Below are 24138 nucleotides of genomic sequence, written 5' to 3'. Positions count from 1 at the left end.
TTTGTAGTGTAGACTCCTGCTCTGGGAGTCTGCCAACAGTATCCTACAGGCTGACTCCCTTTGGCTGGTGGACAGTCAAGTTTTCCCGCACTGCACCATGAACAAATGGTTAGAGCGGCCACATTTTGGGAGATTGTTAGGAAGTTTGGGGTATGGGTGGTTGGACTCGGGCCCGCATAATGCAGTATAGATGTTGGAGCCCCAGGTTGGGACCCAAGGTTCAACAATTTCTCACCTGGGGTTACAAATGAGTATAGGCACTCAAGCCCTAGGTTAACAAACCCAGGGTCTGCTAACTCGAGTTCTACTAACCCTGGGCTTACGTTGCAGTGTAGATGGACCCTAAGAGTCACAGAGTTTAAATCTAGCAGGGGCCACCAGATCATCCAATTTGACCTCCTGTATATCACAGGCCACCAAGCACCATCTAGCCACCCCCCACCCCAAGCCAACTGTCAGAATTAGACTCAAGTATTACAACCCTCAGTCTTAACCTACTTGATTGGTGTTTACTGCTCTCCTGTGTATTCCGTGTCCTGGTTCTGGTTTCTGTGTGTTCAGTGGCTTTTGAGATGGGAGCCCTGGCTGAGTTGATGAACAGGCCTGGTGACTATCTCAGAGGGCTGGCTAGCTCATAAAATGCCCAGCCAGGAGAGATGGAGAGCTCCAGGGATTGGGTAGGGCATAAAGGACCTCTGACCTCTAGGTGGCTGGTTTCGACCCTGCGTTGATTGTCTACAGAGAAGCAGTGTGGGACAGTGGCTAGAGCATGGTTGCACAGGGCCAAGTGCTAGTAATAATACTTATCTGTGGCTATACAAGCTGCTGCTGAATAATTTTTGCAGTTTGGTTGCCTGTGCAAAACAAGTTGGGTGGCGTCGATCCAGTTCCTAGAGGGCATGGAATTGAGCTACCTTCTCCCCCCTGAGCAGCATTGGCAGGCAGCAAGGTGGGGAAGCTTGACCTAGAAATACACCTCTGCGAGTTGTGGTCACTGAGGGCTGCTAGTCCTTAGATGCACGCCTGGTGTAAGCACAGCAAAGAGGCGTGACTAGGTTTGGAAGATGCTGACTCGTCCTTCTTGGGTTGCGAGTGTAGTTCATGGAGCTTCTGTCTCATCCCGTAGGGTGAACGGGGCCTGCCAGGCTTCGATGGAGACAAAGGCGAGAAAGGGGAGGATGGGCCTTCAGGAGAAAAGGTAGGAACCTCCTTATTTGTTGCGGATCTTAGGCAGCTTCATTTGTGATATACAGAGCTTATATGTGCACTGCTGCCCTCTATAGGATATCTTGCATAGTATCCGCTCAACGCACTCTACTGGCTGGTGTTCGGGGGCTCATTTAGCCCTGGTCTACACTACAGAGTTAGGTCGACACAAGGCAGATTACTTTGACTTAACTCGCTAAGCGTCTACACTAAAATTTCACTCCCACTGACGTAACTCGCCCACTACACCGTCTTAATAACACCACTTCCACAAGAAGCATAAAGTCAGCGTTGATGTAGTTAGGGTAACGCAGTGTCAGTGTACACCAGGGGTCGGCAACCTTTCAGAAGTGGTGTGCCAAATCTTCATTTTTTCACTCTAATTTAAGGTTTCGCATGCCAGTCATACATTTTAACGTTTTTAGAAGGTCTCTTTCTATAAGTCTATAACATATAACTAAACTATTGTTGTATGTAAAGTAAATAAGGTTTTTTAAAATGTTTGAGAAGCTTCATTTACAATTAAATTAAAATGCAGAGCCCCCCGGACCGGTGGCCAGGACCCGGGCAGTCTGAGTGCCGCTGAAAATCAGCTCACATGCTGCCTTCGGCACGAGTGCCATAGGTTGCCTACCCCTGGTGTAGACACTGCATTGCCTACATCAACTGTGGCTGGCTTTCAGAAGCCGTCCCACAATGCCCCACACTGACAGCTCAATCGGTGCAAGCTCTCCTGGTGAGGCTGTATATCTCAGGGGGCAGGGATAGCTCAGTGGTTTGAGCATTGCCCTGCTAAACCCAGGGCTGTGAGTTCAATCCTTGAGGGGGTCATTTAGGGGTCTGGGGCAAAATAATCTGTCAGGGCCAGTACTTGGTCCTGCTGTGAAGACAGGGGACTGGACTTGATGACCTTTCAAGGTCCCTTCCAGTTCTACATTTCTATGGTTCCCCTGACACAGGGAGCAAAGTGATGTAATTACTGTGGGGCAGTTCTGATTCTCTCCACTAGAAGGCAGCAGTGTACATACACTCTAGTCAGTTGATTGTGGTATCATCAGGGAAAATGGTCTAACTTCCCCTTCATCGGAGAACTGGGATTATGATTCCTTAAAAACAGCTCAGTTTTGCTTTGTGTGGCTGCTGCAGATCCCAGGGCATTTTCAGTACGGGCTGGTTGGCTTTTCTGTTCTTCCCTATATGCAGCTATTCTGCAGCGCGCTGTGCCTTGGTTCCCTCACCTACGCACATGTAGAGTTGTATGGTGCTTCGGGATCCTTAAAGGTGCTAAATCAATGCAGGACGCTGTTATAATTCTCCGCCATTTCCACCTGTTCCTCCACTGACTGCCCGTTCAGGAGCAATAGCTGCCAGCGATGTATTTGATGCAGCTCCTAAAAAGGAGGCAGCCGCTGGTCCCGTGGCATATTCTGCGTAAGAAGTAAATTCCCTGCCTCATCAGTCAGGATTCCCCAGGGCTCTGAGAGCTACACCAAGTGACCCCTGTTAATCAAACATCTGGATCAGCGCTTCTAAACGATGGCGCAGAACAAGCCTTTGAGAAACCAGCAGTGGGGGATTGGGAGGGTGGGAGTGGGGTGGGGATCTTCTTTCTCATGAGGTGATCCACAGAGTGAAAATGTTGGAGAACCTCGCCCCTAGAGGAAATTATGGGTGCCAACTGAGTGGCGAGGAGGCCCCAATCTAGAATCCCAAGTAAAGGTGTAGGGGGGCAGGAGGCGAGGTATGTTTTTAAGTGGAAATGACAATTTCTGAATAAACAAGGCTCATGGTTTGTGTGTTCGATTTTAGGGGGTCAAAGGCGAGGCAGGTGCGAAAGGGGCCATGGGGCTGTTCGGTGCCAGAGGACCAGTGGGGCAGAAGGTTAGTACAATGGCCCAAAGGAATGCTGAGAAACCTACATGGTTACCATCATAGCTTGTCGCTCCACAACTGCAACTGAACCTTGGCTTTGTCACTTACCTTGCATAATTTGGGGGGCTGGGGCGGGGGAGACAGGATCTTCACAGTGGGGCACTGCACCAGGCAGTGTTCAAGTGTTTGTCTAGGCTAGACATTCCCCAGCTTCCACTTCGGTCATCTTGTCCCCAGGTTTTGCCGCCCCAACTCGCACTCCATTTAGAGCACGCCAGTAGTTTTGTTTGAGGTCAGTGTTCTGGAGGAAACAGGTTGTCCAGCGTTTCCCACCATTTGGTTCTTATGTAGCCTTCCTCAGTGCTATTTTGGGAGTAAGGGATTTTCAGAGGCAAAGCTCTTTCTAGACTTCAGCCTCTTGGATGGTGGAACGTGTCCATGAAGTGGGGGTCTCCAATCACACACCTGGTTTTGGCTCTCCTTTTGACTGAAGGCAACCAACCTTCACTGGTGGTGGTGCATTCCCCCCAAGCTACATAGTATAAGGACAGTGTGGAAATAGGTTTCAAAGTTCTTGTGATGATCTTTGAGTTCAGTATCAATTTTGTGTGCCTGGCTTGAGCATGACCCTACTGGGGCACCGTACTCTGCAGTCGAGTAACACAGGGAGAGACTGGTGACTTGGAGTGGTTTGGGGTCATTTGATTAGTTTCTTGAGTACACAGTTCCTGGAGTTCACTTTCTTGTTCAGTTTCTTGATGTGCTCTTTGAATGTCAGCATTCGGTCTAATGTGACTCCCAGGTACCCTGGATGTTCGTAGTGCTCAAGGATTGTACCATCCCATGGGTAGCTGGAGCTAGTGCTTGACCTGACGGTGTTTCCGGTGGAAAGCGCACACTTGTGTCTTGCTAGGGTTGGCGATCAGGAACCATGTGCTGTAATGCTCTCCAAGTGGTCGGGGCACGAGACTGGAAGCAGGAAGTTTTGAGCCCGGGGACTGTGCTGACTCCTTTTGTGGCCTTGGGAATTACTCAAACTCTCTGGGCCCCCTTGCTCTAAGGTCCCTCATGGTGTAAAGAGGCCTTAAAGGCTGCAGATTTCTCCCCCTCCTCCACAACTTCCTGTGAAACGCCTCTGAGGGTACATCTACACCACCCGCCGGATCGGTCTATCGGGGATCGATTTATCGCCTGTAGTGTAGACGCGATAAATCGAGCCCCGATCGCTCTCCCGTCGACTGCTGAACTTCAGCAGTGCGAGAGAAGAAGCAAAGTCGACGGGGGAGCGGCGGCCGTCAATCCCACGCCGCGAGGATGCGAAGTAAGTGATTTTAATTCGATCTAAGTACGTCGACTTCCGCTGCGCTATTCTCGTAGCTGAAGTTGCGTATCTTAGATCGATCCCCAGTGTAGACCAGGCCTGAGTAAGCGAGTTCCCTTGCCATCATAGAGCCAGTGGAAAGGCTGTATGCCAGCCCCCCGCGCCTCCTCCTAGGGAGGCACGTGGGCAGCTCGGATGTGTATTGAAGCAGTCTTGAGGGCTGCTCTGACTTACATCAGGCCTGGCCAGGTCCCCCAGCCAGGCCCAGAATACCATCAGGTGCAGAGGTTCCTGCACTGAGTGCATCTCAGCTGGAAGGATGAATTGGGCCCCTGTGTTTCACTTACCCCATTTATCAACTGGGGATAATGCTACCTCGCTGGGGTGCTGGCCGCCCTCACTGAGGTGCCTAACGCGCGCTGAGGATGCACGTTGCCATAAGAGGAGTTGCTGCAAAAGAAGGGGTTGGAGCAACGTCCACAGAACATCAAATTGCAAACGGAATGAGGTCAGCCAGACCCGTTGTGTTTCAGACGATGAATGAAATCCGTCTGACATCAGACCATTTCGTCGTCCCAGGGCCCATTTTGCAAGAGTTCACGGTGTTACTTCCATCTCCGAACTGAATAATGACTTTCAATTCCCCCTGCAGTTTCTTCAATCAGAGGTTTTATTTTTCACTTCCCATCCTAAATTGTGTGCCCTGTTGCTGTGCGGCGGTTAGACAGCTGCCGCATCCCACCCCAGAGGTGGCTGCGCTACCTTGGCAGTCAGTGTGATAAGCGATGTCTGTATTCGTACAGCTAGCAAAGTGCTCTGGGATGATGATATGGGTTTTGGAGGGGAATCCTTGCTAGGGATAAAGAATATCAAGTGACTGAATGGTAATTGTTTGCACCGTGTATAGAGGACTTTCCTGTGTGTTTAACTCATTTCTCCTTCTCTCCCAGGGAGAACCCGGAGAACCTGGCCTGCCTGGATTTGCTGTGAGTTGTGAGAGCGTTTCATGTTGGTAGCATTGGGATAATCGCCTCATGCTGTACACTGCTGATGAGAGCACCCTGAACTCTAACTTTCTCAGCGAGCAGTCAACAGGCTCTTGAAAGATTATTAAGAATGAGGGAGATGTGCTAATGTTGCCTGGTGTTCAGGTACTTTGATAGCTGGGCTCACAGTACATGGAGGACTCTTGGTACATCCCTTCCTTATGTGGGGATCCATGAATAGCCCCCTCATGACACATCCTGTTCTTTTTCAGGTGCACTCCTGCGGTGGAAGTGCTAGGGTGGCTTTGATGTGCAGTGTGTTCCTCTCTGACTCACTGACAGTTAACGCTGCATGTTTCAAAGGCAGAAGATGCCTCCGGGAAGGAGATAATTTGGGTGAAACTTTCTTGAACACTTGCATGAAAAGGGAGATCTGAACAGCGTGAGGATGGCTGTATGGATCAGTGAGATCAGAGATGCAATTTAATGAGGGCGTTGCATTTTGCATCAAAGAACACCTAAAATATGCATTTCCCCATTTTACTACACTAGCATTTCAGGCGGGGGTACTGTATGGACAGAATTGAAGCTAATATATGTTCAAAATGTCACTTATATATAGGCTTATATATGTCACACTGGCTTTGGGGGAGAGGAAGGGGTCTCGGGACGGTGCCTGGGTGGGGGCCATGGCCAGGGTTCGGGGAGGCCTTTGATACTCGCCGCCCATGACAAAGACCCTGATTCAGTAAAGTACTTCAGCGTGTGCTTAGCTTAAAGCCTATGCAGAGTGCCCCTGAGGTGAGTTTAGGCATGTGCTTAAGTGCTTTCCTGACTAGGTGCCAAAAGGAATAATGTGCCCTGAGCAGTACCCAAGAAAGCGGTGACCCCATCTGGTCAATCTCAGCAGGACTCCGGCATGAAAGTGCAGACCTCTGTTTAGATACGTTGTTGGGAGTCCCTTCAGATTATATACACAGCCCCGCAGAAAATGACTATACTAAAGCAAACTGAGCCATTAGTTAGCTCACCAGCTGCTTGACCCTCTTGAATGGCTGTGGGGGTGATGCTCAGAGTCATTTTGTCTTGCAAATTGCATCCAAACCAATGCTCTCTTCATTCGGTTCTACACTTTGGACGTCATTGTGGTTTTGTATCGTGCTGATTTCCCGACATCTACAAATTTCATCGTATCAGACAAATAACCGCTGGAAATCGGTACCTTGTAAACATTCATGGTTCAGGAACGCCGGCTAATAATCCTTATTAGGATGCAGTTAATGGGGGATATTTCCTGCATTCGGAAGAGTAACCTGTATTGTCGTTGGAGCTGGGCTGGGATGGCAAGATTTCGTTTTAGTTTTGTGAAACCTGTGTCAGCACTGCAGCCAGGCTCCATTTTATCAGAAACCCCAAAATTCACCACGGATGCAGGAGAGAGAACCCCTGGACCTTTCGGCCCGTCGCTGATGGGTACTGAGAGATGGATCTTTCAGGGCAATAGTGCCGAGCATGTGTATGTGCTAGGCAACAAAAGTGATGAGCCAGACAAGTGATTCCAGTCTGCATTCATGAGCCATGCCAAGCAGATGCTAGGTTACCCCACTTTAGCAGCAAGAGTAAGACCAAAGGGGAGCATACAGCCAAGTGCCTTATTAGCACCAGGAGGGTCATGCTTGGACGTGCATCTCCTCAGATGCACCAATTTTTATTGCTCTGAGCACTCGTGGAGAAGGGAGCGGGTGCACATGACCACGAGTCATTAACATAGCTCCATCAGTGTGCTTGGCACTTTGCAGAACAAAGACCGTCAGGTTTGCTGCCCAGGCGGACTTACAAAATGTTCTGCCCACCCGATGCAGAGTAGCACCTTCCCTTGGATGAGCCTGGGTTAAGGGCCTGGTGGACTTGAGCGCTGGTGGACATGAGTGACCAGTGAAGAGATATACTCCAGGAGCAGGGGGACAGGAAGGAAGGACACATATTATGACAAGGCTATTCTGATGCCGCTGCTGTAAATGGGTGTTCTGGGGAGTGATTTGACTGAGGAGAGGGTGAGCGCATGGGAGAGGGATGTGGGTAAGGATGTTGCAAGCACAGGGGTGGAGTGGAAGAAGGTGCAGAGACATGTGGGGAGAAGAAAGGAGGCTTGAGGTTGGTGTCATTGGCAGATCAAGGCCTCCAGGATCGCCAACCCCAAATAGTCAAAAATCGTGAGTCAGGCTCACCCAAAATCCCGAGATTGGCTATAAAATCACGAGATTATGTAAAAATAATGGATGTGGGGTTCTTTTCATTTGCCTTCTGCTTTTTGAGCCTTTAGGGTGCACTGGGGTCACATTTTGAAGCTTCCCCCACAACCGCGAGGGATGACTTTTTTTTTTTAAAGAATGAAGGCGGAAATCATCACAGATCCACGTGACTCCAGGAGCTGGGGCTTTAAGGCCAACAGTGATTATCGTGAGCCTCGTGACAAAATCATAAGAGTCGGCAACGCCGAGGCCTCTGTGCTAATGCTAACTCCAGACACCTCCTGTCAAATATATACCTCTAAATCCGGTAGGCAATGAGCCTGTGAGCGGTGGTTACAAACCACCCTGTGGCTCGGGAACATATCAGCTCTTTTATTTGGGTTTTCACTGCTGTTCTGAGCAGAGGTGTCCTGCCTGAGCTTGTCCTTAGGAAGTCCCGTTCCCTCCCTTGCGGTTCACATTTCCCCGATGCGAGTGAAGTAATGCCCAATTTGCTCACTTTAGTGGCAACAGCAGCTCAGTAACCAAAGGGGCTTCGTCTCGGGCTTGCGCCCGAAGCTTGCCCAGTGCTGTAGCTGGAGGCAGTGCTCCGGAGCTGTTTAACCATCTCTTTGCGTCACACCAGCACTCAGCAGTCATGACTAATCTACATCACTTTGCTGTTGTGCTACCTAATCTCTATACAGAGAGCTGAAACCTGTTTGAGGCAGTGCTTTAATGACTGGGTCCACTGAGCATTAGACTTATTGGTAGTTATTTCCAGAACTCCTGCAGTAATTGCCTTTAAATGGCCCGTTTCAGAGCTCTGATCGCCCTGCCTTGATTTGCCTGGAGAAGCTTGAAATGTAAATCTCAGGGAGTAAATTTAAACACCATCAAACTATTCCCCAGCCCTGCCCCAAATGCTTCCCTCTTCCCCACTCATCTCCTTATGTTTTGTCATCTCCCTTTCCTCCAACCCTTCTGAGCTCTCAAAGCTTCTTTTCATGCCCTGCACGCAAATCGCCTTGGAAAAATGTCACTTCCAGGACACCACTCTTAGTGGCTGTGCTCAGCACGCCTTCCTTCGGGGAATGCTGTTCTCCCCTCTTTTTATTATGATTGTTGTTGTATTCTTGTAGCACCTAGGAGCCCTGTCATGAACCAGAACCCCAGGGTGCTAGGTGCTGTATGGAGATAGAAGAAAAAGATGGTCCCTGTCCCAAAAAGCTAAGTATATGTCAAGAGACAACACATGGATACAGACTGGCTGATGCGGGGAAGCAATGAGCCAGTACTGGTGAGCACGGTAGGCAGCAGTCGCAGCCCCAGTGGTTTGAGTATTGGTCTGCTAAAGCCAGGGTTGCGAGTTCAAACCTTGAGGGGGCCATTTGGGGATTGGTCCTGCTTTGAGGTCCCTTCCAACCCTGATATTCTATGAAGTTTTTTGTAGGCCTCTCAGCAAAGGAAAACTTTCCCCGGGGACCGAAGTGGCTCTGAGGATGTGTACGGGGAATACCTCCCCAGTCTGAGGGGCAGCCTGGGAGAAAGCCTGAAGGGGCTCGTTGGAGAATTTCAGAAGCAGGCAATGAAGGCCCTTCTGCGTCTTCTATGCGCGCAGTAGCCCACTTTTCCTATTGCTCGTAAACTATATACCAAAGTCACCAACCAAACGAAAAGTTGGGTGCCTGGCAACCGAGTAGCTGCCCCGAGTACAATCCTGTCCAGGTCTCTAGGTACGTACCTGATGTGGCGAGCTCACCCCACCCAGGCTGCAGCGGCTACGTGGCTGGTTTTTGTATGCTCGCACGACAAGAGCAGGTGCAGCTATGTCTGCCCACGCTGGAAGTTACAGCTCCAGCGTGGACCTCTTCAGCTCCCGTGATGAGGCTCCAGTTGGGATGGAAATAACCACATACAGGTATTTACCCAGGGGCTGGATAATTCTCTTACTGGCGATATCTGTGCACGGAGTGGTTACACAGGCGCAGTCTAAAAGCTTAGTGTCACCCCCATGTGACATGGGAGCTTATGGTTTCAGGACACAAAGACAGCACAGAATATGCTGATCTCAGTGGAAATGCCATGGGCAAATTGACAACTTCCACGCCCAGACAGTGACTAGGGGTCAGACTCTGCTTTTAGTAGCACTGTAAATCCAGAGAAACGCCCCCGAGTAACATCCCCTGAGCCCAGAAGTGTTGAGCCAGGGGAGCATGGTCCAAATGGGGTGATAGGACTGCACTTTGCACGGCCAGTTTTCAGACGCCAACAAACGTGAACTACTGTGGATTTTCACTGGTGTAACAGACAGCAGCATCTGGCCCACTCTGTGTAACTGCAAAAGGCTCCTAATCTGTCAGTTCATAGAATATCAGGGTTGGAAGGGACCTCAGGAGGTCATCTAATCCAACCCCCTGCTCAGAGCAGGACCAATCCCCCACTAAGTCCCCAAATGGCCCCCCTCAAGGATTGAACTCACAACCTTGGGTTTAGCAGACCAATGCTCAAACCACTGAGCTATCCCAATATTATATGATGAGAAATGGATTTTAGTCAGGTACAGTGAATGTAAAATATGCGCCTCTCCAACCCAAGACTGGATTTGATTTTAGGGGAGGCAGTGTGGTCTAGTGGATAGATCACAGGGCTGGGCGTCAGGAGGCTGAGTTCTAATCCTGCTGCTCCCATGGCCCTGCTGTGTGACTCTGGGCAAGCCATCTGTGTTCCCTCCCACCTTTGGTTTGTGTAGACTGTCAATGATTTGGGGCAGGGACTGTCTCACAGTATGTGTGTGTATATAGCAGCCAGCACAATGGGGCTCTGATCCCAGTTGGAGTCAGTAGATTCTCATATAATCACATGACTCCAAGAGCTGGGGCTTGAAGTCAAAACATCAAATATTGGAAGACTCTCCAACATCTCAGCTTCCCACAAGGTTTAATCACCCACCAAAGGGGTTTATTTCTCATTCCCTTCCCAGGGCGACCTTTACCCTGTAAATAATCCGGCTTAGACAGCAAATGGAACCCTGTTATTTGCTTCGTTTGTACATGATATTTACTTACCCTGCCACAACATGGAATTGACCATGTCATTAAACAATCACTGGTCTCCGTGGAAATAAAGAGGACGTATAGGGTATCATGCCTTCTGATTAATTATAGCAATTAATTGCCGGAGTGGAGTGCTTCCTGAAACCATTGGGCCTGCTGACCCGATCTGTAGGCATCATATCGGAAAATCAGGCCCTGTTTATGGTAATTGTGTTGGATACACTGTAAATGTTTCAGAAGTGCCAGATAGCGACTTGGTGGGCGGGGGGGAAGGGAGGGGACGAGGACTGAAACATCAGCCTACACACCTGTTGTTCATTCTTCAGGCAGGGAAATGGCCCTTTTAGAGGTAATGGACTCTCTCTAAATAAGACTCTGATGGCTGATTTCTTTTTAATAACTGAATCTTTCTTTTCAACAAAGGACTGTAAATTGATTCAAACCGCTGAGTGCCACTTACTCCTCTCATGAGCTGTTTAAGCAGCCGGCTCGCGCTCGTTCGCCTGCCATTGAGTGCTCTGCAGTCAGTCATCATTGTCGAAGGGGGGACGAGTCCAACTTCAGTCAGCAGAAATGTTGGAGTTCTTAATTATGAAGTTGAAGGTGGCAAAACTAGATAAATAAACTGCAGCTGAACCAGCAGCCTTTGAAATGTTGGACATTTCTACTCGCTCAGTTTCCAGGCCTGGCTGCTGGGTCAAACTGTGGGCTCAAGCGTTGCGAAAATGTCATTGTAATCATTGATCTCAAAGTGTCACTATCCCCATTTTTCAGATTTGGGAAACTGAGGCATGGTGTAGGTACGTGGCTTGTCCAAAGTCTTACAGCAGGCCAGTGGCAGAGCCAGGAAGCAAACCCGGAGCTCCTGCTCCCAGTCCAGTTCCTAAGGAAATTGCAGTGCAAGGTGAAACCTTTCACAACTTCACGCAGATTTTTCCAGAGCAAACTTTTGACCTCCCCCCCCCCGCCCCGAGATACTTGGAGACTAAGCTCAAGAGGTTTATGGGGCCATAGGGTGCATGGCAAAGTACAGCTGGAGAAAACTCAATAGCCCAGTTGCAAGGTAAGACCAGAAATAACAGGAGGTGGTGATAACATGGGATTGATAAAAGAATCACGAGGTGAAATTCACTGGCCTCCTGGTCAAATTAAAGGAACATAATGGTCCATTGAGGCCTTCAAATCTATGAATTTATGCACTTCTCAGAATTGTTTATTTTCAAATTTCATGCAAAGACAAGATTGTAGCCAAGAGGGAGACTGGGGGGAGAGGGAGATTGACTTTCCCTGTTTTCATAGCAATATCCTGCATTCGTTGGCGGATAGATCCTTATTTTGCTTCAGACCAACTTTACAAGTGTGAGCGATTCTCCATTCCTCTGTGCACCCCTCACTCCCGAAATAAAAATGGGTCACTTCGCCCAGTTTGGTATTCAGGGCTTTAATGCATGTTTATCACTGAACTGTGTTGCGACCTATGGCAAGTCATTCAACTGCCGCATGCCTCAGTTTCCTCATCTGTAAAATAGGGATAATAAAACTTCTCACAGGTGCAAGGCTTGACCTGTGCAAAAGCCTTGGAGACCCTCGGGGGACAGTGCGATATGAATACAAAGTTGCAGCATTGATATTAGTACATTTTTTCTGCTTCTGATCTATGCCCAGGAGGACACGCTGCCTTAGTCCTATAATTTAGTTTTCGTTTTTGTTAATGCACCCAGAAGCCTCCCAGCAGGCAGCATGGAGAAATTAATATTACTCCTCTTATCACAGGGCATGGCTGGCCTTGATGGGAAGAATGGAATCAAAGGAGCTAAAGGTGACCGAGGTCTGCACGGTCAAAAAGGGGAACCGGTGAGTCTCACAAAGAAAGACAGAGGGATATTTTGAAGGCTGAAAAACTGGCTTGGTGCATTTTCCAGTATTGCCAGCCCCAAGGTGTTCAAAAATCACAAGTCAGACTCACCAAAAATCATGCGATTGGCTCTAAAATCATGAGATTATGTACAAATAATAGATGTGGGGGTCTTTTATTTGCCTTCTGCTTTTTGAGCCATTAGGGTGCACTGGGGGTAGGGTGACCAAATGTCCCGATTTTATAGGGACAGTCCCGATTTTTGGGTCTTTTTCTTATATAGGTTCCTATTACCCCCCACCCCCGTCCCGATTTTTCACATTTTTCTGTCTGGTCACCCTAATTGGGGGTCACATTTTGAAGCTTCCTCCACAGCTGTGAGGGCTAGAAACTGACTTTTTCTTTAAGAATGAAGGCTGAAATCATCACAAATCCACGTGACTCCAGGAGCTGGGGCTTTAAGGAAAACAATAATTAGCATGAGACTCGTGACAAAATCATGAGAGTTGGCAACACTGCTTTTCTGACCCAGATATGGAATTCCCGCCAAAAAACGAATCCTCAGCATTTGGCGCAGTCCCTCAAATGCTTTTGTTGTTGTTTGTGAGACTTGCTGTAAGCAAAATTACTGCCTGACACCACTGGAGAACTCTGAACAATGCTGTGGGCAGATTCTCAGCCTGTATAAATTGGCGTTGTTCCATTGGACACTGATTAGCACCCGCTGAGAATCTGCCCTGAGTCTCTCGTGACAGAATTTTACATTCTTCCAGGGCAAGTTCAGCTTTCCAGACGTTTACCTTCATGCTACTTCCAACCACAATATCCACAGCGCTGGTAAAACTGGTGTGGGGAGAAGGGGAAAAAATCAGCCAGCTGCTAGTTCCACAAACAGGATAATTTTTCCAGGAAAGAGATTTTCTTGTTACAGGAGGCAAGAGGAATTGTGGTGGGAGCTTTCCTCTGCAGGCAAAAGTGAATTTTCCCCTGGGGCAAAGCCGGGTCTGTAAATTAACTCTTTTGTTTCCTGGTGGAATTTTGTCCTTTTCTCTCATTAACCCTTAAAAGGCCTTCAACCTCTCCAAAGCGAAGCAGGGGGGAAAGGGAACTCTTTCTGGTTTTGACTCTTCCTGGAAAGTGGCCAAAATCTTTGGCAAAAGAATTTGAAAAAGTTTTGCAAATCTATCGAAAGGCAGCTCTGAGCAGAGCCAGGGCAGCACATCAGACTGCTTGTGTTACAACTCCTCGGAGCCCTTTAGAGCATTCAGTCAGGGAGTGAGCCAGGCACTACAATGTTCAGAGCAGTAACTAATGTATGAGTGTGGCGGGGCGACGACTCACCAGCGCGGCGCCTCCTGCTGGCCGTCTCGGGAATTAGCTCTTTCCAGCCCAGAGCGCCCTCTGCAGGCTGGTGTCTTGCCTGCCGCTGGCCCCCATGTCCCTCCTGGACCCCGGTGCCCTTTGCCCAGGGGTTCTGCCCACCGCAGTACCCCCCCGCTCTGGGTCTCCCCTCACAAGGGAACCCCCCAACCCTCTATCCCCACCTTGCCTCCGTGGCTACTGCCAGTCACCATCTAGCTCCTGCTCACTGGGGCCGACTGCAGTCTGTAAACCACTCATCATTGGCAAGGGGGGCTTGGGCCTGCTGCCTCTGTCTATCTCTGGGCTGCCCCTCTGCAGCCCCAGTACCCCTTTGTGGGCCCTTAACTAGGCCTGCAGCCTGGGGCTTTGCTAAGCTGGAGCTCCCCAGCTCCCTCTGCCCTTCCCCAGCACTGCTCCACCTCAGGTACCCTTCCCAGCTCCCAGGCAGCCAGGACCTTCTCTCTCCAGAGGTGAGAGAGAGAGTGTTTGTCCGTCTGGCCCACCGCCCTCTTATAAAGGCCAGCTGGGCCCGGATTGCACTGGCTGCAGCTGTGGCTGCTTTCCTAATCAGCCCAGCCTTTCCCCTGCCACAGCCCTCTCCCCAGGCTATTTTAAGCCCTTCAGGGCAGGAGCAGGGTAACCACCCTGCTACAATGAGCTAACAGAGATTGTCTAATAACTGCTACCTGTCGCAGCACTGATATGATCTTTCCAAACCTCTAGACACTCCAGGCTGTTCGTTATTCCAATTCACTCGGCATCGGGAATCCCCGTAAAACAAGCTGCCATCCTGTGATGAGTGATGGCACTTTTTCAGCCTCATCACACTCCAACCATATTCCTGGCAGCTGTGTAGAAATCAGTAGATTGTTTGCGATGTGAAGACAGAGAGGGAGAGTCACTTTGGGGTCGAGCGTACTCCACTAGCGTGTGTGTTGCTGTGTTTTCCATCCCAGAGGTGGCTGCATTTCCATGGGGGAAATGCTTCCTTTATACAAGCTTATAAAATGCAGTGGAGCCTTTGGGGTGAAAGGGGCAATATAAATTGAAGATGAGGCTATTAGGAGAGCTGTATTTTTAACTTTCTAGTTGCAGATCATTGTGTGTATGTGTGTGTGTATCAAGTCCTTCCGCAGGGCGCCCTCCTCCGGTGGTGTCTCGCTCGCCGTTACTCCTGCTTTGTTGTCTCCACCTCTCTCTCGGGCCCACGTCGCTCCCCGGACCGCGGCGTCCTCTTCTGGGCCTTTTGGGGGAACCAGCAGGCTATAATCCAGCCACTTGCCTTGGCGGCCTGCTGCTGTCACCAGTCTAGTCCCTTGCTCCAAGGAAAAACTGCAGTCCGTGTTGGCCACTTCCCTCAGAGCAAGTGGGGGCAGCCCTAGCACCTTATCTGCCCTTACTCCAGGGCCTCAGTCTGGCAGCGTTCAGCCAGAAGCTCCTTCTGCTCTGCTACCCTGCCCAGCACCGCTCTAGCCATGGTGCTCCTAGGCAGTCAGTTCTTCTCCCTAGCAGGCCAAGGAGAGACTTCTTTCTGCAGCCCTTTATATATTGCCCCTGCTGGCCCTGATTGGCTGCTGCAACAAGCCACCTCCCGATTGGCTCGCTTAGTGAGACCTCCTCTAATTGGAGGGTTCTGCACAGGCTCCCTCTGGCCTGCTTTATAAATCCCTTCCGCCCTGTGTGGGGCAACTGCCCCACTACAGACAGACAGACGCACGCACGCACGCACGCACGCACGCACGCTCGCTCGCTTTCACTTGTTTGTCTTTTATTCAGGGAGCGAAAGGTGATCCTGGTATAACTGGAGACCTTGGACGGAAAGGATCTAAGGTAAGAAACAGGCATCATCACAGAAATAATGAGTACTTTGGCTATTTTCAGGGGCGGAGGGGAAGATGGTGCAGCAAATATAAAAACTGGTTGACCTGAATGATTGTAGAAAATGGCAAGTGGACCACTCTGCTAGGTAGGTAGATGGCAGGTGAAGAAGAGAGCAGTGCAATGTTTACACAACTCTGTAGAAAGGCCCTGTTAAGCCAGGCATGAGTTAGTGCTGGCCCTTTGCACAGGGGTGGATATCACTGTGCTTTGTCCTACTTATCTTTACCAGCTAGTTGTCATTTCTCTCCAAGGGCTTACGTGGTTTTCCCGGGCGGATGGGTAGCCCTGGTGCAGATGGAATAAAGGTGAGGACTTTTTATTGTTCTTCCTCCTTTTAACATTAGTTTAAAGGAGATCTAGCGTAGGTGCAGTGTGTGCCCATGACAGCCCAGGACAATGAGGTTCTCCTAGTTATCCGCAGGTCAGGCCCAGCATTGGGCCGTGACAGATGCCGTCATAATGTCCTGGCAACCTATCTCAGACCCAACCCGGAGAAGCTACCCGTAGGTCTGAGAGCAGACGTCACATTCCATGGCCCATTCTATTGGCAGCTGATCCACTCACCAGTTTGGAGGAGGTTTAACCACGCCTATTGCAATACTCTCCATTGTGTCTGATTTTCACATGCATTAACCACCCCATCATCTTTCTAATCGGTGCCTTGTGTTCCCAACCTGCTTACATTTCCAATATCTTGTTCCACATGCAGGGTGAGATTGGCAGTCCTGGAAAACCAGGGATACCAGGGTCAGATGGACTGCTTGGGCCAAAGGTGAGTAGGAAAGCCCCTCTTCTCTCTCAGATGGAAGCTTTGTGAGGGCATTACAGGTGTTTGAAATTTAATTACCCAATGCCCATGTCCCTCTCCGTGGGCTTGTCTAGGGACAGAAATGGCACTGATTTCACACAATCTGCTTCTAAACGAATGCAGTTAAATCAGCGCAAGCTCATGTGTGGACGTGCTTAAATCAGTTTCAGACTGACTGGTTTTAGCTTAAATTCAGTTTGTTACCAAATATAGTTAAATGGCTGCAAATTTTGGTCAGTTGACCAGGCCTAGTGACATAGGTGCTGAAACTAGGGGGTGCGGGAGCACCCCCTGGCTTGAAGTGGTTTCCATCCTATACAGGGTTTCCAGTTTGGTTCAATGGCTCCCAGCACCCCCACTGTACAAATTGTTCCAGCACCTCTGCCTAGTGAACACTGCAGGGGGGGAGGGTGTCTTTTTGAACAGCAAAAGCTGAATGCTGAATATCTGTCAACGAGCTCAGGGTTTGGTTCTTGATTTTCGTACTCTTTTCTCACCTCCATGGCTGGTAGGGGAGGGGAGGGCAGGTGTCAAGCTTTGCCAGCCAACGCATTAGTTGGCTTGCTCTGAGCACTCGCTCAGGGCCTGATCCGGAGCCCATTGAAGTCAATGAGATTCTTTCCATTGACTTGAACGGCATCGAACCAGACCCTCATTGTGTCAAACCAAAGCTGGTAACTTGCCAACGTATCTCCCCCCAGCCAGAGGGGTCGCAGAGGGAGTCAGACAGACAGTCAGGCAGACCCTGCATGTTACTCATCAGGATTTCTGCTGGGCTAACCAAATTCTAGTAAACGCGAACTGCAACACACAGATTCAATAGGGCGCCATGACAACATACCTGACTCTGTGACAGCCTAGCACCTGGGTGGGATGTTGTGCATGTGTGGGAGGTTGGCTTGTTTGATAAGGAAAACCAGAGACCTCGAGTTTTGTTACTAACAACCCACCATGCTTTATTTTTTACTCTCCCAAAATAGATCTGCCATCTTAGGGAACCTAGCGAGCACGACATCTAATGACAGGTTTCAGAGTGGTAGCCGTGTTAGTCTGTATCAGCAAAAAGAACGAGGAGTCCTTGTGGCACCTTAGAGACTAACACATTTATTTGGGCATAAGCTTTCATGGGCTAAAACCCACTTCATCAGATGCATGCAGTGGAAAATACAGTAGCAAGATATATATATATATATACATAGAGAACATGAAAAGATGGGGATTGCTTTGACAACTCTAACGAGACAAATCAATTAAAATGGACTATTATCAGCAGGAGGGAAAAAATCACTTTTGTAGTGTATATCTTCCTACTGTATTTTCCACTCCATGCATCTAATGAAGTGGATTTTAGCCCCCGAAAGCTTATGCCCAAATAAATTTGTTAGTCTCTAAGTTGACATCTAATGAGTTCTTTCCTGCGTTGAGCGGTACTAGGGCCCATTTCAAACAGCATGTGCACTTGTCACTGAATTACAGCTCACTTGGAAAATGACACGGTTATGCATTGGCTTTGATTTTTCTCTTGTCTATCCCCAGGGTGAGCGAGGAATGTCAGGTGCAGATGGCCCCATGGGAGTTTCTGGGGAGAAAGGAGAAAAGGTTAGTACTCTCAAAAGAATACCAAGAGGCCATGTTTTGAATGAACTATCCATCATGTTGAGTTAATGAAATTATACACTTGCTAAATCGCATGTACCCTTTCCAGAGGACAAGTGTCACCTGTCTTAAGCATTAAGCTTGGACTTGGGAGATGTCTCCTTAAGTTCACTCTGTGGCAATGCATTTAACCCTTGGGGCTGGTCTACTGCTTTATCTATCTCGGTATAGTTAAAGTGGTACAAATCCCCTAGTGCGGATGCAGTTAGAGCAGCATAAAGGCATAAATAGCCGTTCCTATGCAGAAAGGAGACTATATTGGTATAAGATACCTTCATGCTGGTATAACTGTGTCCACGCTAGGGGATGTTTTGGTAAAAAATTGCACCCCTAACCAACATAGTTGTACTGGTACAAAATCTATGTGTAGATTAGGCCTTCGAGTGGAAGCCCTGGTGTGGTGTATACACCCCAGGCCATTTTTGTAGAATCGCAAATTGATCTTAAAGGACTGAAATACACACAATGTAGACTCTTTACATCCAACATACTGGGCCTGATTCTCCTTTCATTCGTACCAATTTAATTCAATTTAATTTAAATTGCTCCCTGGAGTCACTCCTGACTTCCACTGGTTTAAGCCCCTGAAGAATCAGGTCCACTGCATTCTGCAGATGCGTGGCTGTAAGAGGTAAATAAGGCGCTGACACTGTGTAAGTGAGGAGGTATGATCTACACTGCTGTGCCAGCTCATATTGAAGGCTTGTCAATTACAGCAGGGGTGTCGTTTTTATTTGTTATTTCATTCTTTGTGCCGGGACTCGAGGTCCAGGTTCTGTGAGCAGAGCAGGGAAGGGGAGGGAAATGCTTCCCAACCATGCAGCTCCCTGGACTAGCTTGAAAGAAACATCCTCTGCACAAATATTTGCATCAGTTGTAACAATGGGGATGTTTTTAAGAGGTCCAGGCCCTCTCAGCCAAAGTTCTCAAGTGGGGAAAGACTTGGAAAGCTTTCATTCAAATCTGTTCACCTCGATGCACCTCCAGATGTCTCCTGACCTCCCCTCAGATGCCTGTTCCCCTTCTACTCATTGGCCTCTCCTCTTGTCCTATCCCACATGCCGCTTCTGCTCCTCCCCACCATCTACCCTTCCTGTGCAGCCATTGTATGTGATCCTCACCTGCCCATCTCTCTGCTATACCCCCTCCTGCCTCCCAAGCTGTCTGCCTGCTGGTTGGTCCAGTTCCCACCATCCACCTGCTCTGCAGTGCTGCTCCATAGGAACATAATTGGAAGGGACTTCCTGGGTCATCATCTCCAGTACCCTGCTATCATAGGTAGCCACGTTGGTGCACCCGGGGTCTGTCTCTATTGCAATGGTAATTTGGGGTCCAAACCTGCTTCCATTGATGCCAGCAGCAGTTAATGAATATGAGATTTTTCGGGCTATGAATGTGAGCTAAAGTTTAAATATTTTAGAAATAAGTCATAATAGAATGGTTAGATTTGGCAGTTGCTTATCCTTTAATAATGATCCTTTATTAATGATCTGGATGATGGGATGGATTGCACCCTCAGCAAGTTCGCTGATGACACTAAGCTGGGGGGAGAGGTAGATACGCTGGAGGGTAGGGACTAGACAAATTGGAGGATTGCGCCAAAAGAAATCTGATGAGGTTCAACAAGGAGAAGTGCAGAGTCCTGCACTTAGGACGGAAGAATCCCATGCACCTATACAGGCTGGGGACCGACTAGCTAAGCAGCAGTTCTGCAGAAAAGGACCTGGGGATTACAGAGGACAAGAAGTTGGATATGAGTCAGCAGTGTGCCCTTGTTGCCAAGAAGGCCAACGGCATATTGGGCTGTATTAGTAGGAGCATCGCCAGCAGATCAAGGGAAGTGATTATTCCCCTCTATTTGGCACTGGTGAGGCCACATCAGGAGTATTGTGTCCAGTTTTGGTCCCCCCCGCTACAGAAGGGATGTGGACAAATTGGAAAGAGTCCAGCGGAGGGCAACAAAAATGATTAGGGGGCTGGGGCACATGACTTACGAGGAGAGGCTGAGGGAACTGGGGGTATTTAGTCTGCAGAAGAGAAGAGTGAGCGGGGATTTGATAGCAGCCTTCAGCTACCTGAAGGGGGGTTCCAAAGAGGATGGAGCTCAGCTGTTGTTAGTGGTGGCAGATGACAGAACAAGGAGTAATGGTCTCAAGTTGCAGTGGGGGAGGTCTAGGTTGGATATTAGGAAACACTATTTCACTAGGAGGGTGTTGAAGCACTGGAATGGGTTATCTAGGGAGGTGGTGGAATCTCCATCCTTAGAGGTTGACAAAGCCCTGGCTGGGATGATTTAGTTGGGGATTGGTCCTGCTTTGAGCAGGGGGTTGGACTAGATGACCTCCTGAGGTCTTTTCCAACCCTGATATTCTATGATTCTAGTAGAAACCATCTTCCAATATTTTAAGGGCTGTTATAAAGAGGATGGGGATCAATTGTTCTCCATGGGCACTGAGGGTAGGACAAGATGTAATGGGCTTAATCTGTAGCAAGGGAGATTTAGGTTAGATAGTAGGAAAATCTGTCTAAGTTAGACAGGCTTCCAAGAGAGGCTGTGGAATCCCCATCATTGGAGTTTTTTAAGAACAGGTTGGACAAATACCTGTTAGGGATGGTCTAGGGTTACTTGGTCCTGCCTCAATGCGGGGGGCTGGACTTGATGACTTCTCGGGGTCAACATTTCTCTGATTCTATGAAGTTCATAAACTTACCAAGCTCCATCTGAAAATGAGTTAGGCTTCTTGTCCCCACTACTCCTACTGGAAGGCTTTCAAAACCTCACTCCTCTGATGGTTAGAAACCTTCCTCTCAATTTCAGCCAAAATTTATTCATGGCCAATTTAAACCCATATGCTCCCTTGGCCTGCTTGTGCTATTGCTTCTTCCCACCCCGCCCACCTTTCCAATTCTCACATGCGCCTTGATTTCCACACCCTGACTGCTTAACTCCCCTCCCACCAACCTTCTTGGCTCTCCTCCCAAACTACTCTTCCCTCCATGCACACTGTGGCTGCTCCTCCCCACACTCCTTAGCAGTTACTTAGAGGATAATGTCAGGTGTTGCCAACTCTAATGACTTATCCTGAGTCATCTTGCCATATGTATGGTATTTTTTTCTTAAAGCCCCAGCTCCCAGAGTCACGTGATTACCTTAGAATCTCAACTTTCATTTAAAGAACCAAGGCTAAGCTTCTGCCCTCTGTGGTGGAGAAGAAAAGCTTGAAAACGTGAAACCTACAGGCTCAAACCCCAGAAAGCAAGTAAAGCAAACCCCAAAGGCGTTATTTTTAAAGCCTCATGATTTTTAACCCAATCTATTGTTTTTCGGGGGTCCTGACTCATGTTTTGTGAATGCTTGGGGCTGGCAGTGCTGTGCCAGGGGAGCCTTTTTCTCGGCTATATTGTTTTATCACTGCATTTGTAATTTCTCATTAATAATGGTGTGTGCACGATCGTGTGTGAATTTAGTGATGGTGAAAGGTGCCAAGTGTACATGCTTGATGACCCCTTTTTATCCTACCACCACTAATGGTGCTGTCCTCTAGCGCCACCTCTAGGGATGAAAAGGAAGTTCAGGCTCTTAGCACATTCAGTCCTTGGCTTCTCCACAGAGACTCTCTACTAATGCCCATTGGTGGGGGGGGGGAGGTTTGAGGACATGGACAACTGTCCAGTTGGAATAACACTGAGACTTACCAATTCATTTCATGTCGGTCATTAAATCAGTCATTGCATGGCTGCAGCTTGAAAGTCGGTATTATCATGGTCTGTGGCTTAGTGCTGAAAGGACGTATATTAGAGCAGGTTAGCAAACAGATTCCCTGCCCCATGAAACTTGAGGTGTTTTTTTCTAAATGGTCCCAAATCAGGAAAAAAAGCCAAAATTTTGATTTTTTTTTTATGAACTGAAATTCCAGAAAACAATTCAGTACGGGTCAATCGAAACATTTCGTTTAACTTTCAGCCCTTTTCCTTGGTCTTGTATACAATTAAGTTTCAAATGAAAAGTCATTTTGAAATGAAAAAGTGAAAGATTCGTTGCAAAAAGGTTGAAAAGGGATGTTTTGACACTTTCTAAATGTTTTTTCCAATTTTTTTTTCTAAATGCAATTTTGTCAAAATGACATAAGAACATAAAAACCTAAGAACGACCATACTGGGTCAGACCAAAGGTCCATCTAGCCAGTATCTTGTCCTCTAACGTGGCCAATGCCAGGTGCCCCAGAGGGAATGGACAGAACAGGCAACCATCAAGTGATCCATTCCCTGTTGCTCATTCCCTGAAACAATTTTGCAAAAATAAAAAATAATTTGGTTTTGTTGAAATGACATTTTCTGACGGGAAAGTGGTGTGATGCAAATTTTCCAACCAGCTCTATTGTATTTCCCACAGCCAGTCACTGGAGCCATTCATTCATTCTCTGCACTTGCAAACTACACCAATATCTAGGTTATTGCTGCTTTTGTATCCTAAAGAGTTTTTGACATCAAAACAGCTTTTCCGTTCACCTTTACAGATTTTCTCACATTAAAAAAAATGCCTTTGAATTGAATTGCACACGCTCTATTCTTATCACAAGCTAATTGGCGCATTATGATGTGTGGTGGAAATTTATCTGAAGGAGAATTCATGCTGGCTGTTTCTCTTCTTAGCCTTAAATAGTATTTCTAAACGGTGTCATTATCAAGGCTTTGCAAAACTCAAGTATGTTGCAGGGGGGTTAACTTGGAAATCCAGGCTATGGACAAATTCAGCACTTAAAATTCCAGCCATCAGAATTGCAGATGTATTAGCGACATAATTAATGCAGCATACCTGCCTGTCTGCTACTAACTAGTGAGGGGAAATGGAGAAGGATGGAAAGCTACAGGGAGGGGAGAAGAGATGAAGGGAGCAGGATAAGAGAGAAAGAGAGAGAATAGTTTACTTGGGAGAGGAGATAAATAAGAGGGGACATGATAAAGTTATGTGAAAGAATGAAGGGGATAGAGACAGTAGATGGAGAGCTTCTTTTCTCCCAGGACAAGGAGACATGCAGTTAAATTGAAAGTGGCAAATTCAAAACTGATCAAAGGAAGCAATGCGTAATTGAGTTGTGGAACTCATTGCCGCAGGAAGCTGTTGAGGCCAAAGCATTGCCAAGAGGCAGAGGAAGTTGGACCTCGATATAGATAGCAAAAATATCCAGAGTTTTAATGGTTAATGCTAAAAAATTTGGAAAGGGAGATAACACTTCAGTGCATCAGGGCTCAGTGCAATCTCTGCTAGGGATTAGGAGGATATCTTCACCGGGAGCAGATTACCCCGCTTCTTCATGCTGTGGGTTTCTTGCACTTTCCTCTGAAGCATCTGTTTGGACCTGGTTGGAGATGGGATTCTGGAGTGGATGGACCCTGGATCTGGACTAGCTAGATCATGGGATCCTATAAAAGAAGAAAGAGAAGAGTTTCGTACTTTCTTCTTGCTAGTTTGCTTTAGAAGTTCTAGCCTTGTGGCTACCCAGCCTGCCACCCACTCTTGTGAGCGCCTACTTTGTATTGCGGCCACGCACGAGCTTATGCAAGTCAGCGCCTGAGATACAATTAAACTGAGAGTCACCGGGGGTCACTTGTGCTAAATGGGAAAACAGGCTCTGTTGGGCAGGGGGAATGCGTTGCATCAATCATGTCGGGGGGGGCTCCCATCTTGATCCTCCACCACTCAGCGACCCGACTGACTCACACTCCATCTCATTCCCCAAGAGAGCTTTGCTTTGGAGCGGTTGGGGAGGGGGAGGGAAGGAGCTGACTCTCCCTTCAGAATAGTTTAATGGGACTCTGCCTTGCTTTAGATGGATGGGCTTATATTTTTAGTGTTCAAAAGAACCAGCTGCATGAATTAGAAATCCAGCTTGGCTGAGTCAC

General features: G+C 48.2%; 1 protein-coding gene across 15 annotated transcripts in view; it reads left to right on the top strand.

The window, feature by feature from the left end:
• LOC101937181 (collagen alpha-1(VII) chain-like) overlaps positions 1 to 24138 on the top strand; it is a 216523-nt gene that overhangs the window by 157591 nt on the left and 34794 nt on the right. For 14 of the 15 annotated variants that reach the window (XM_065552743.1, XM_065552766.1, XM_065552759.1 and 11 more), the window contains 8 exons: positions 1127 to 1198; positions 3016 to 3087; positions 5350 to 5385; positions 12446 to 12526; positions 15666 to 15719; positions 16022 to 16075; positions 16480 to 16542; positions 18115 to 18177. In XM_065552743.1, coding sequence (XP_065408815.1) covers positions 1127 to 1198; positions 3016 to 3087; positions 5350 to 5385; positions 12446 to 12526; positions 15666 to 15719; positions 16022 to 16075; positions 16480 to 16542; positions 18115 to 18177 — 495 coding nt within the window. The remainder of the gene's footprint in view (positions 1 to 1126; positions 1199 to 3015; positions 3088 to 5349; positions 5386 to 12445; positions 12527 to 15665; positions 15720 to 16021; positions 16076 to 16479; positions 16543 to 18114; positions 18178 to 24138) is intronic. The other variant, XM_065552770.1, reaches the window with a different exon arrangement.

Source organism: Chrysemys picta, chromosome 1 (assembly GCF_011386835.1).
Source record: "Chrysemys picta bellii isolate R12L10 chromosome 1, ASM1138683v2, whole genome shotgun sequence".
Lineage (NCBI taxonomy): Eukaryota > Metazoa > Chordata > Testudines > Emydidae > Chrysemys > Chrysemys picta.
Note: the sequence above shows the minus strand (reverse complement) of the source record. Positions and strands in the feature narration are given on the sequence as shown.